The 12,722-nt window shown below is 36.6% G+C and overlaps 1 protein-coding gene across 2 annotated transcripts in view; it reads left to right on the top strand.

Annotated features, from left to right (window-relative positions):
* Positions 1 to 12,722, top strand: part of PDE3A (phosphodiesterase 3A) — a 326,716-nt gene that overhangs the window by 298,612 nt on the left and 15,382 nt on the right. For both annotated transcript variants that reach the window (XM_047741639.1, XM_047741638.1), the window contains exons 10-14: positions 2,755 to 2,866; positions 8,473 to 8,586; positions 8,727 to 8,926; positions 10,581 to 10,784; positions 11,462 to 11,617. In XM_047741639.1, coding sequence (XP_047597595.1) covers positions 2,755 to 2,866; positions 8,473 to 8,586; positions 8,727 to 8,926; positions 10,581 to 10,784; positions 11,462 to 11,617 — 786 coding nt within the window. The remainder of the gene's footprint in view (positions 1 to 2,754; positions 2,867 to 8,472; positions 8,587 to 8,726; positions 8,927 to 10,580; positions 10,785 to 11,461; positions 11,618 to 12,722) is intronic.

Genomic DNA, 12,722 nt, shown 5'->3' with positions numbered 1-12,722 from the left:
ACAGAAACCATAAACTTCACTTTCTGTTGCCCCCCCCCCTTTTTTTGAGAGAGAGAGCAAATAGGGGAAGTTGAGGAGAGAGAACCTTAAGCTGGCTCCATGCCTGGCATGAGCCCAATGTTGGGCTCGGTCTCACAATCCTGAGATCATGACCTGAGCCAAAATCAAGAGTCAGACGCTTAACCAGCTGACTCACCCAGGTGCCCCTGTTGCATTTTTAAAGAGAGGATATGGGAATGGTATGTTAGACACAAAGAGGGTGAAACTTGCCATTCAGAATGGAGAAAAGCATACAGAAGTCGATGTACATAGTATATAATCTGTTCCCAACCTAGCAGCTCTGGTGATCCTTTTAAAACATAAGTCAAATAAGGGTATCTGGGTGGTACAGTAGGAAAGCGTCTGACTTCAGCTCAGGTCATAACCCTAGGGCCTAGTGATGGAGCCCTGCATTGGGCTCCATGCTCAGCTGGGCGTCTGCTTCTCCCTCTTCCTCTGCCCCTCCCTCCACTTAGGCTCGCTTTCTCTCTCTGTCTTTCAAATAAATAAATAAAAGCCTAAAAAGAAAAAAAAATTAAGATAAAGTTACTTCCCTTTTCCCATCTCTTCAGCAGCTTCCTACCTACTTAGAGTAAAAGTCTTACAATGATCAATTTGGCTGTCAGATCCCAAGATTGCACCCTGCCCCATCCCACTGTGTTATTGCAGACTTAAATTCTACTCCTGTCCTCATTCATTCCGATTTAGCTACACTGGTCTTCTTGCTATTTCTTGAGTATAGCAGACATACCTCAGGGCCTTTGCATAGGCCTTTTTCTCTATATGGAAAACCTCTTTTCTCAGATAGTCATGTACCTCAGTCTACATCTCCTTCAGTTCTTTGCTCAGATATCACCTGGATATGCCTACTCTATCCACAAAACTTAAAAAAAAAAGGCAAATTCTATAGCTTCCCTGTATTCCCAGTCTCTAGCCTGTTCCCCTTTTTCTTTTTCTATAATACTACTCCTTTTATAGTATATACCTTACTTATTACATTTGTTATGTACTGCCCTCTCCTGCTAGACTCTAAGCTCCCTGAAGGAAGAGATCTTTGATTTGTTCCCCTGTATATATGACTCATACACAGAGCGGTGTCTGGAACATGGTAGGCACTCAGAAGATGTATGCTGAATGAGTAACTCTCCTTTGTAGTTATGTCAGCCTAAATAGGTATAATGAGGCAAACTCAAACTTGTAAAAAGATGAGTTTATTCAGGAATAGCAGAACTGCAATTTAGGATGTACAAACTATAGCAAACTACAGTGAATCTCTTGCGGGTTTGGGCTTGGCTATAATTATGGGCAGGGAATGTAAAGAGGGGATAGTTCAGTTAGAGTCTGTTAAAGTCAAAAGCAAATGGAGACCAGGTTTGAAATTCCCTGAGCAGACAAAACCAGAAACAAAGCTCAAGTCCGCTTAGTTTGGGAGACCAGCCCAATCTGGATGGTTCCTTGTTCATGCCTCTGGAAACCATGTAAATACAACTTCCCAAGGTTGATATGAGGCAACTCCTCTTCAACCCCCTATCATTTAAGAAAATTCCAATGTTATCACTTCTCTAAAAATCAGTCATTTATAGGAAATCAGTCTCTTGGTCTTTGAGCTTTATTTTTCTGAGGACACATGGGTGAGATTATTTTGTTTTATATCCTCTGATTTCATTTTAGATAGAAATTCCATTTTAGTTCTCTATATAGGTGTATATATGTCTACATGCGTATATAGATATACGTGATAAACACTGAGTACATAATTAAAGGAATATCACTGAATTTAAATAGGTGTAAAGTCAGTAACCCAAGATAGGAATTTAGCTATGAAATGGCAGATCAAAGATGGAGAGGAAATATTTCAAGACAACTTTAGGAAGAGATGCAGGTAATAAAAATGATGACTAATTCTTAAAGTTTCCTGAGGTATAGCCAACACTGTGTCTTTGTGACATGGAGTAAGCTACTTGACATGGAGCTATACTCTCTTCTGACATGTGTACAAGCATTTCTCTCCCTAGTACCTTCTTCTGTGCCTTTATCAGTTTTTTCTCCATCATTTGCACATCAAATATGCCAATCATAGGTGTAGGTGTTTACTGGATTTGGGTCACCAGAGCTGTGAATGCAATTGGACGAGAATGTATACTTGGGGGAGAAAGAGAAGACAAGCTAGGAAAAAGATGATTTAGATGTTATTATTTATACTGCATTAGAATAAATCAGTTTTCTCTATATAGTTAGTCAAAGTAACCGTTTTTCTCTCTCTCATAATTCTGTCCCTTTACCCTTCATTCACTAAGGTACAACTCTGAATCCTTTATCCTCTTTTTTTTTCTTTAATAAGAAGTGGACCAAATTAAGGCTTTTTCCTCATTTATTAGTACTTGTAGTATGCACTATACAAGGAGGAGCTAAGAAGGATTCTCTAGCAGTTGATAGCACACAGTGGAGTGCCTTGATATGTTTCTGTAGTGTATACTGTTGTTTGGGTTGGTTGTTTTCTTGGTTGCATGTCCACACCTTTAAAAGCAGATTAAATACCCCTTGAGGTCAGGGGCTGCAGGGGCTAGACACACAGAGTTCTTCAATACTTACTTGACTTACTGTTCCCTGTAAGTTCTCTGCTGGCCAGGAATTACTTGTTTTAATTTTTTGTTCCTTTTGTGTCTGATACATACCCAGGGATGTTTTTATAAAGCTTTGTCTTTCTCTTTATAGGTATCATACAGACTTTTTGAAGACATGGGCCTCTTTGAAGCTTTCAAAATTCCAGTTAGGGAATTTATGAATTATTTTCATGCTTTGGAGATTGGATACAGGGAAATTCCTTGTAAGTATAAGTTATATGTGAAATAACACTTTTCGAGTCTGCCAAATTTGCTCTGGGTAATGGGATATTGAACCACTGGCGGATAGCAGAGAACTATACATGGTCAACACTGGAGTGACCTCAACTAGGAGATTACAGCCTGTTTCAGAGTTCTTGGTCCCTTCGCCTCTCAGCTGTCAAAGACCGTGGGTCTTACTTCACCTCTACATGCCTCATTTCTTAATCTGTAAAATGGGGATCATAATATCTTTGAGGATTGTAATAGCTTTGTAGGGTTGTTATGAGGATAACATGAGGTTATAAATCTAAAGGAGTGATAATAGTGCCTTCACAGTAAGCCAGTTTAAGTGTGTGGTCCATAAATAATTAAATGTTAAATTTATTGCTCATTGTATAATACACTCCTTTTATTGGATGAGTTCAACCTTTCTTCTGGCATCTGGAGACTTAATTCATGAACGCTTGAAGTTTTTTCAGTATAAGAAAGACCTGGCTAGGGGTGGAGGGGTGGGAGGGTGATGGTCTAATGAATAGAATAGAAAAAAAGAGACACCTCAAAGGGGTTTGCGAAGAAATTACTAGAAGCATTTTAAAAGTCAGATAAATGTGAAGACCAAAGGAAGAGACACAAGCAAGTGTTCAAATTAGTGAACTTAAAAGATTGTGAAGGTAATTTTGTCATTTCTAATACAAAATTGGAACAGAGAGGAGAAGTTAAATTTTCAATAGGGAGCGTTTCTGGTATCACCTGAACATGTGAGTAGAATCATGCTACAGAATATATGGAACTGAAGAAAATGTCCAAAAATCCAGTCAGGGAAGTTGTGAAAATGTGCAGAAATCATGTGGTACTTTTAGAAAATAAATGCATAGCAAGAGAAGTAGTCAGACATACATTGGTTGAAGCATACCTTAGAAATGCATCGTTCGAATCATGCTTTAACTTGTAAGTTTTAAATTTGCTTTTATACACCTTAGACTTCAAAACCCCATGTCTTTTTCTAATAGTAAACAGCTGATGTTAAATAAAAATTCTATGGAGACACATAAAGTAGAGGTATTTCCAGAAAGGGATAGTATATTAAACTAATGATCCATTATTAACATACTGTTTTTCAACATGTGCTACATTGGAATGAAAATACACAGCTGATGGCATGTGGTAGGAGAAGATAATGAAGAATTGGATCTACAAATGAAATATGTTGGAGAATATGGGACCAGAATGCAGACAAGACAAGACAGTGGTGTAGACAAGAGAGAAACTTAAGAGTGCTGGGTCCCTTGGGAAAGTCTGGGCAGTAGGGCCATGGAAATAGAGAGAGAGAGACAGAGACAAAAAAGGGGCAGTTTGAAAGAATCTCAAGATAAGCCTTGCTTTCTTAATACCATTTTCCCAGGGCACACCCTGGTTGGATGCCAGTGATTGATGTGTTACTGAGTTTTCAACAGCTAGTCATTAGACTAAATTTACAAATTGTTATATTTTCAAGTGTATTTTAGTGACAATCAGCTATAGCCAAGTCCATTAAGTACCAGTTGATGTAACTACTAACTTTTCTCTAGGCAGTATGTCATAAAATCTTAGGGAAAGTTGACCAGTATTTAAGTGTAAAAAGAAGTTTCCAGATTCTAAATTTTATTACTTATGTTTATATTTTCTCATTTTACAACTGAATAGATGTTTCTTTTTTCTGAAATAGTGACTTCTTCATTTCATATGTAAAGAATTTAACAAATTATTTTTTATTTTTTATTTTTATTATAATAAACTTGCTTGTTCTATTTGGAACCCTAGACATTTTCTGTAAAGGGAATTCATTTACAGAAGTTTTAGCTTGACTGGTGATCCCTTTTATTTTATTTTTAAAGATTTTATTTATTTATTTGACAGAAAGAGATCACAAGTAGGCAGAGAGGCAGGCAGAGAGAGGAGGAAGCAGGCCTCCCACTAAGCAGAGAGCCCGATGTGGGGCTTGATCCCAGGTCCCTGGGATCATGACCTGAGCCGAAGGCAGAGGCTTTAACCCACTGAGCCACCCAGGTGCCCCTGGTGATCCCTTTTGAATAGTAATTCCTTGCATGTGGTAGTATTGTAAATTTAGACTAATATAGGTATTTATTAAAAGCATTGTTTATCATTAATTTTAATAATCATACACAAATATTTCTTATATGTCTCCTTACTTTAATATCTACTGCTAGAGGACAATAGTTCTAATAGCTCTATCTAAATAAACAACCCATACCTAAATGAAAATCCCAAGAGTACCTAAAATGGGATTAGATTAACTTTAATATGACAATGACCTAAAATATTAGAAACTAAATTTTATTATACTTCTAAGCACACTTTTAACAGTTTTTAAGAGATGAAGATTTTTAAATTTGTACCCAGAGCCCTTACTAAAATTTGAGGAATCTAGATTTAAAAATGGACACAGGTAGGTAGATATTTCGTGGGGTAGCAGTGGACGAGGTATAAATATAGGCAATTCACTGATAGAACTATGATGCTGAATATATATTTGTTCAGTAAAGGTTAGGATAAATTAAAGTATAGTTGATACTCAGTTGCACAGAGAAATAAATAATGTTCATTATTGTTCACAGTCCCTTTCAGTTGGGCTTACTGGCAAGTAAAGAAGAGAAATTGTCAGATCCTATCCATTCGTGAATTCAAAGTTAGTTTTGAGGTGCTTTTTCCATTTTCAGAGACCTTCATCTCTGAAGTATATTCTTCCTAACACCTCTCATTCTTGTTATTGAAGCTGGAGAAGTGGGTAGAATGGCGGCAATGAGAATAATCTTGGTCAGTCTGTGTGTAGTTCAGTTCAGTTAAGCTGTGTGTCACGTACCCACCAGTGTGAAAGCTAGATACTGAGGGGGCGTGGGACAAGCTGGAAAGGCACAAGTATGATAGTATTTGCTATAATCCAAAGGGAAAAAATATTTAAATTGTCACTTCTCTTCTTTAATACTTTCCTAAGGAAGCATAGAAGGAATTTTCAATTGAAAGTCTATAGGTCTAAAAATCTATACATTTTACATATAACTCCCACCCTCCAAGCCAGCTCACTTCAATTCTGTGCTTGAGGGATAGGAAGAAAGTTGAGAAAACAAGTGTATCAAGACAGAGGAGGGGTCTGGGCAGGCTATGGGAATGAGACAGGGCATGAATGAGTGATGATAATTACTTGCACACAGTAATTTTCCCAGCTTGCTGCAAAGGAGGAGGAAAGACCTCAACTCAAGCTCTCTCCCAGCCTATCCCCCCATGGTGGCAGTAGGAGCATTTTCTTCCTCTTGCAGGTCATCTCTGCCTTCTCCCTCCCCCAGGGGTTTAGCATATCTTTTATTTTAGCTCTTCAATTCTTAACAAATCCAGCACTGATCTTGGAAGAAAACCAGTGATCTGTGCTAACTTACTGTCTTGTTCCAAAAACAATCATGTGTTGTTTTTTTTTTAAGATTTTATTTATTTATTTGAGAGAGAGAGAGAGCAGTCACATGCTTGAGCATGAAAGGGAGAGAGTGGCAGAGGGGAGAGGGAGAAGCAGGCTTCCTGCTGAGCAGAGAGCCCTGCACAGAGCTGGACCCCAGGACCCCTGGGATCATGACCTGAGCCCAAGGCAGATGGTTAACCAAGTGAGTCACCCAGGCGACCCAGCAGTCGTGCATTTTACGTGAATTATATTAGTTGCAAGCTTACTCTGTGTCAGGAATTTAAAAATATGTTTTCTTCTGTAATTCTCACAAATGTACTGTGAAATAAGGCACTATTATTTAATATGCCTTTATTTTTAAGATTACAAGATGAGTTGTGAGCAGCTCACTTGAGCTCACACGGGTAATAGATCTTAGAACAGAGACAAATTCAGATCTGTCCTAAATCCAGACACTTAGCATGACGAGTTTAGTAATGGCACAGGTATGGATCTAAAATGTTTGGTCTTGGATGACTTGAGATAGTCTATACACAGAGATGCAGACTCCAATTTCAATGAAATTGTTCTTTGGACGACTAGGTAATATCAGTATTCTCCTCTGGCAATGACAGAGGGCATGGGGTTTGCCATTTCCTCCTTTGGAGCCTTGGATGTCTGTTATAAACACATCCTCTCAAGTCCTTACAAGGCCCCTCTGCTGAAATGCTGGGGGTTTACATAAAATTTAGCTGTATGTCATCACTTAAAGATTGACTCTTAAGAGTTCCTGGAAATGTAGGGAAATAAGCACCATCTACCTACATTCCCCCTGTATGCCATCAATGCCAAAAATGTTATTTTTTTTTTCTGGGGCACGTGGGTGGCTCAGTTAAGTGTCTGCCTTCTCAGGTCATGATCCTGGGGTCCTGGGATCAAGTCCTGCCCCAGGTTCCCTGCTCAGCAAGGAGTCTGCTTTTCCCTCTCCCTCTGCCCCTTCACCAACTTGGGCTCCTGAGAGGGCTGTCTTTCTCTCTCCTTCTCAAATAAATAAATAAAATCTTTAAAAGAAAAAGAAGGGAAAGAAAAAAAAAAGAAAAAAAGAAAAGAAAATGTTCATTTTTTTTCTTTCTTCCCTGACCAGGGACCAGATGTTTTCCCCAATTCCCATTATCATTCTTACTGTTCTCTTTTCTCTTTTATCTGTTGAGTATTATTCAGAGATGTGATCTACTATATTGGATGAGACTGTATTATGGTTGGTCATTAGAAATAGAGTATGTGAAGTTAGCATACTTAGGATAGTGTATAGCAATCAATGAAATATTCTGAAGGGCCAGTAAACAAGAGAAGAACTTGGAAGAATTGCACCAGAAAAAGGTGAGCTGAGAGCACACCATGCCTTTGGTCTTGGTTTAGCAGATGCTGAACTGCATGTATAGAATATACCCCCTTCCCATGGTAATGACCTCTATCTAGAGGATTTGGTTTTCTCGTAGATTTTGCTCTTCTAAATGACTCAACTCCCTACATTAATGTACAAAAAAGTTTTTATTTTTCTCTTCAGGTATTTCCTAGAGCTGTGTTCCCAAATTAGAATTTTTAGATCAGAGAATATCATTGATTGTGGTTTTCAGTTTTGCTTTGTGAATTTAACCTATATTCAAAGATATATTGTTAATTTTTACCAGTGTTTTAAGTTTGATGCAAAAGAATCCTACTTTGTTTTATTCACAGATTATATTTGTATGCTATTTAGCGGAGATGAATATTAGGTGGTACAGACCATTGGTCTGACCTAATTGAAGTATGTCATGTGTCTTTCTGGTCCTCTGCATAATCTTATATAGGATCATGGAAATAAATATGAGGGTAAACATTGCAGTGATTGCACTTAGTGAGCTTTCTATAGATGTTCGGTTTCCTCTGGACACAGATTTTTCCACTTCAGACATCTGCATGCATAATCAATGTAATGTGTGCTTCCCCCCCACCCTCGTTGTTATGGCTATTATGGAGTCTTGGAAGAGTAATTGAAGAGTATTTGTCCTAGAACATTTGGCTGCCTTTCACTGGGGTATTCAAATGTTAAGACTAAACTGTTTATCCAGTAGGTGGCACTCTTAGTCCTTGGACCCCAAAGTTCACCAATGAATGACTGTTCCTTTGCACTGGTTACAGATCATAACAGAATCCATGCCACTGATGTGTTACATGCTGTGTGGTACCTTACTACCCAGCCAATTCCAGGCCACTCCACTGTAATTAATGATCCTGGGTCAGCAAGTGATTCAGGTGCGTATTAAGTGCATCTGTGCTCCCTTGTTGGGGGTGGGGAGTGGAGAGAAGCTTTTCCTTAATAAAGGAAGTCAAGACAGATAGTACCAGTTTAATACTTTTTAAAATTTTCTATTACTTTCATTTTCTCTTCTCAGATTCTGACAGTGGATTTACACATGGACATATGGGATATGTCTTCTCAAAAATGTATAATGTGCCTGATGATAAATACGGATGTCTGTCTGGGAATATCCCTGCCTTAGAGTTAATGGCATTGTATGTGGCCGCAGCCATGCATGATTATGATCACCCAGGAAGGACAAACGCTTTCCTGGTTGCAACTAGTGCTCCTCAGGTAAATCTTTCCATTTTGATGTGAAGAAATAATTTGCTTGAGAGATTTTTTCCAAAGGTAATTAATTTTATAAGTTTGACTTATAATAAGGAACAGATGAATATGAGCCCAACTATATTTAGCCCTAGGATAGAATTTATGGAGACCAAGCTAATTTTGAAAAGATATCATATTTGTTCTAAGATATTAATGGCAGGCTTGCAACTTTATTACCCATGGGAATCCCATCTCAGTTTTCTTCTAAAGAAGAAAAACTAGTTAAATCCATATTAATGAACCTTCTCAACAAAGAAAATCCAACCTATACAAAAGTCCCTTTTTGAAAAGATTGGAGAACCAGATCTTTCTTGGACTTTTAATTATGTTAGTCGTCTTTGTATATAAAACCCATTCCTTTGAAATACATTTATTATTACAACCGTGATACTTACGACATTTGGTTAGTAGGATTTAAACATCAACTTATTTCATTCGTTTGAGGGAATTTTTTTTTTACCTAAACATAGTATTCCAAAAACAATAACTTTAAAGAAGTCCATTTTCATATATACTTAAATTTAGGTCAAAAATTAATCACTGAGTATCTCAGCATCTCCATCTATGTAATTAAACCCAGTAAGTTTCTCTTTGATTTAATTAGCTGTGTCTCTGTTACTAAGTATTCTGAGATCATGTTTTTCTTTCTAGAGGAACTAGAAGCCAATCTAGTCTCATACTTATTTTTTTTTTCTTATTTGCTTTTTGTCTTTACCAAATTCCCATCCATTTCCACCTGTCTTATAGACTAGACTAGAATTTTCCTCTAATCTATATACAATAAAACTATCCTGAATTTTTTCCCCAACTACCTACTTTAACTTATTTCAGCATGTTCTTCATACTCCAGAATTATTTTTCCTAAAGGTGGGCAAATCCTTTTGCCAGCACCGTTTAGCATTCATATTTTCCTTCACATGTATGCATTTTTACTTAGTACAATTGAAATTTTCATGTGCTTTGTTTTTCCTTTTTATCCTTATGCCTTCTTTTTTCCTGTATTTTCTGTCTACCACACTAGTGTTCAAGCAGTGTTTAGGTAACTTCTTTTGTAGTGTCCCTCAGCATTATTAGAGAATTCCTGCAAATAGATATTTATTGTACACTTTAGTTCCTAGTTGGAGGGTGATATCTTCTATGGGATGTTTGTGGGATGAGAATTTTTAAATTATGAGCCTCTTAGTCCATTCCTATTTATTAGTTATACATGCTTAAGGAAAGGTAATTCTTATTCTAGAGGCAGAAATTAACTGAGTCACCTCAGAGGGATTTTAATATATTTGGATTTTTTTAATAGTTAAATTTCTGTGCAAACAAATCTGATAAAAGCTAACTCTAAGCACCTCATTTGCAAGAATTTGGAATAAAGTTTCAAGGAAATGAAATTCACCTTACAAAGAAAGGAAATTTTAACCAAGAAAAGTAATCAACAGCCAATGTAATTACGTTATGAAATTCTTAATAACCAACAGTCACAAGATTACATTTCTACGTCCTGTGAAAAAAGAGGATCCTGAAAGCTTTGCCTATTCTTATGTATTTTTATGATTTGGGGTTTTTTTGTTTTTTGTTCTTAATTTAAAAGTTGAGCCATTCAGTCTTCGCCCTCTTTGCCTAGGCGGTGCTCTATAACGATCGTTCTGTTTTGGAGAATCATCACGCAGCTGCTGCATGGAATCTTTTCATGTCCCGGCCAGAGTACAACTTCTTAGTTAACCTTGACCATGTGGAATTTAAGCATTTTCGTTTTCTTGTCATTGAAGCAATTCTGGCCACTGACCTGAAGAAACACTTTGATTTTGTAGCCAAATTTAATGCCAAGGTAACTAGATTTGTACCAGTCTTCATTTTATGACCATATTGAAAGATGTCATAGAATCAAAGTGTGGAGCAAAACTTACTGCTCTCACCTCTTATATGTCAACTGTGAAAACGAAATGCAATAAAATGTTTAACCAGAAGCAGATATACGGGGATTGGTCCCAATCTAGAAATCTGAGACTTTGAGGTGCTACCTATATATTATACTTTGTGCTGCAAAGAAGTAAAATTCTCTCTGTCATTGGGTTTTTTGTTTGATTTTATTTGCTCTCATCTCTATGGTGTACTAACACAAATTGTCTGGAAGTAGAAAAGGTCAAAACCCTGAAACAAAATTTCACACATCAAACATAAATACCCAAATGTTAACTTAAGAAAATTTCTTATCATTTGTAGCTGTATTTATTTACTAGTCATTGGTAATAAATGCTAATTTTAAATAGCATTTATTTTCAGTTCCATAATTAATAATTACTTTATGCATCATTTAAAATTTTATTTTTCTGATGAGCTGTTTTACTATTATGTAAGCCAGTAGCATTTTAAATAGCTAAGAAGTTCCTCCTTTCTTGGTATTCTGATCTCTACATGTTAATATAATAAATATTGTATTGTTTATTCTGTCCAACTTTTGCTTTCATTGAGGCAAACCACATTTTACCTTTACCCCTCAAACAGGTGAATGATGATGTTGGAATAGATTGGACCAATGAAAATGATCGCCTCCTGGTTTGCCAAATGTGTATAAAGTTGGCTGATATCAATGGGCCAGCTAAATGCAAAGAGCTCCATCTTCAGTGGACGGAGGGTATTGTCAATGAATTTTATGAACAGGTAACCAACTGTTTATCTTAATTTATAGTAGGCTGCTCATGAATTCACAAAAGCTTGCAAAAGCTGTAAAGGTGTTATCAGTCTCTTTTATATTCATACTAACATCAGAAAACTAAAAACTCTAAGATAAAGTTATTTGCAAGCATTGCAGGGAGTGGAGGTGAGGGCAGAAGAAGATGTTGAAATAAAGAAATGACCTACTGAGACATTAGGAAGATCATTGACATATTGTTTCTTTTTTAAAAATAAATTTATTACAATTGAAGCTCATTTACATTTATATGAATAAATGTACATCAGATTAAGTTCATTGACATTTAATATTCAATAACAGCAGTGTTTGAAAAATCTTTATAAATAGGCATTTTATTTGAGATGATAATGTGAGAGTAAACACACTACCGAAGAATCTCCCACAGAAACACTGATCAGATTATATATGAAACTTTGTTTTGAGTACTGTGATCTGTTCTCTTAAAAGGATTCCGGAGGTGGTGGAGCATGGGTAAAGGACAGGAATCAGTAGCATAAATTGACATGACGAGGGTTGCTGGAGGGGTGTTGGGTGGGGGGGATGGGCTAAATGGGTGATGGGCATTAAGGAGGGCACTTGGTGTAATGAGCACTGGGTGTTATATGCAACTGATGAATCATGAAATTCTCCCCCTGAAACTAATAATACAGTATATGTTAACTAAATTGTATTTAAATAAAAAAAAAATTTTTTTTAAGTGAAGATCATTTCCCTGTGTGGCGGGGAAAATGGAGGTGTTACAGTAACTGTCTTCAGATACTTTAAAGACTGACATACAAATTTAGGATTAAGTGTACCATATGTTGCAGAGATAAAAGTAAATATCACTTAGCACAGGATTTGATTTATAAGAAACATTAGATTTCTTTCTGCTTCCCTAAAAAGGGTATAAATATAACTAGTCTATAGAAGTTATAGAAGGATTGATTTCAAGACAATGTGAGAAAGAAATATGTATTATAAAGGCATCCAGAAATAAGATGAGGTGCCTTTTTAAATAATAAATTGACTATCACTGGATGTACTTGAAGAGGGATTAGAAAGAACTTTTGTGGGTTTTATAGATAGGAC

This window comes from Lutra lutra, chromosome 8, assembly GCF_902655055.1.
Source record: "Lutra lutra chromosome 8, mLutLut1.2, whole genome shotgun sequence".
In the NCBI taxonomy this organism is placed as follows: domain Eukaryota; kingdom Metazoa; phylum Chordata; class Mammalia; order Carnivora; family Mustelidae; genus Lutra; species Lutra lutra.
This window is presented reverse-complemented; position numbering and strand designations above follow the sequence as displayed.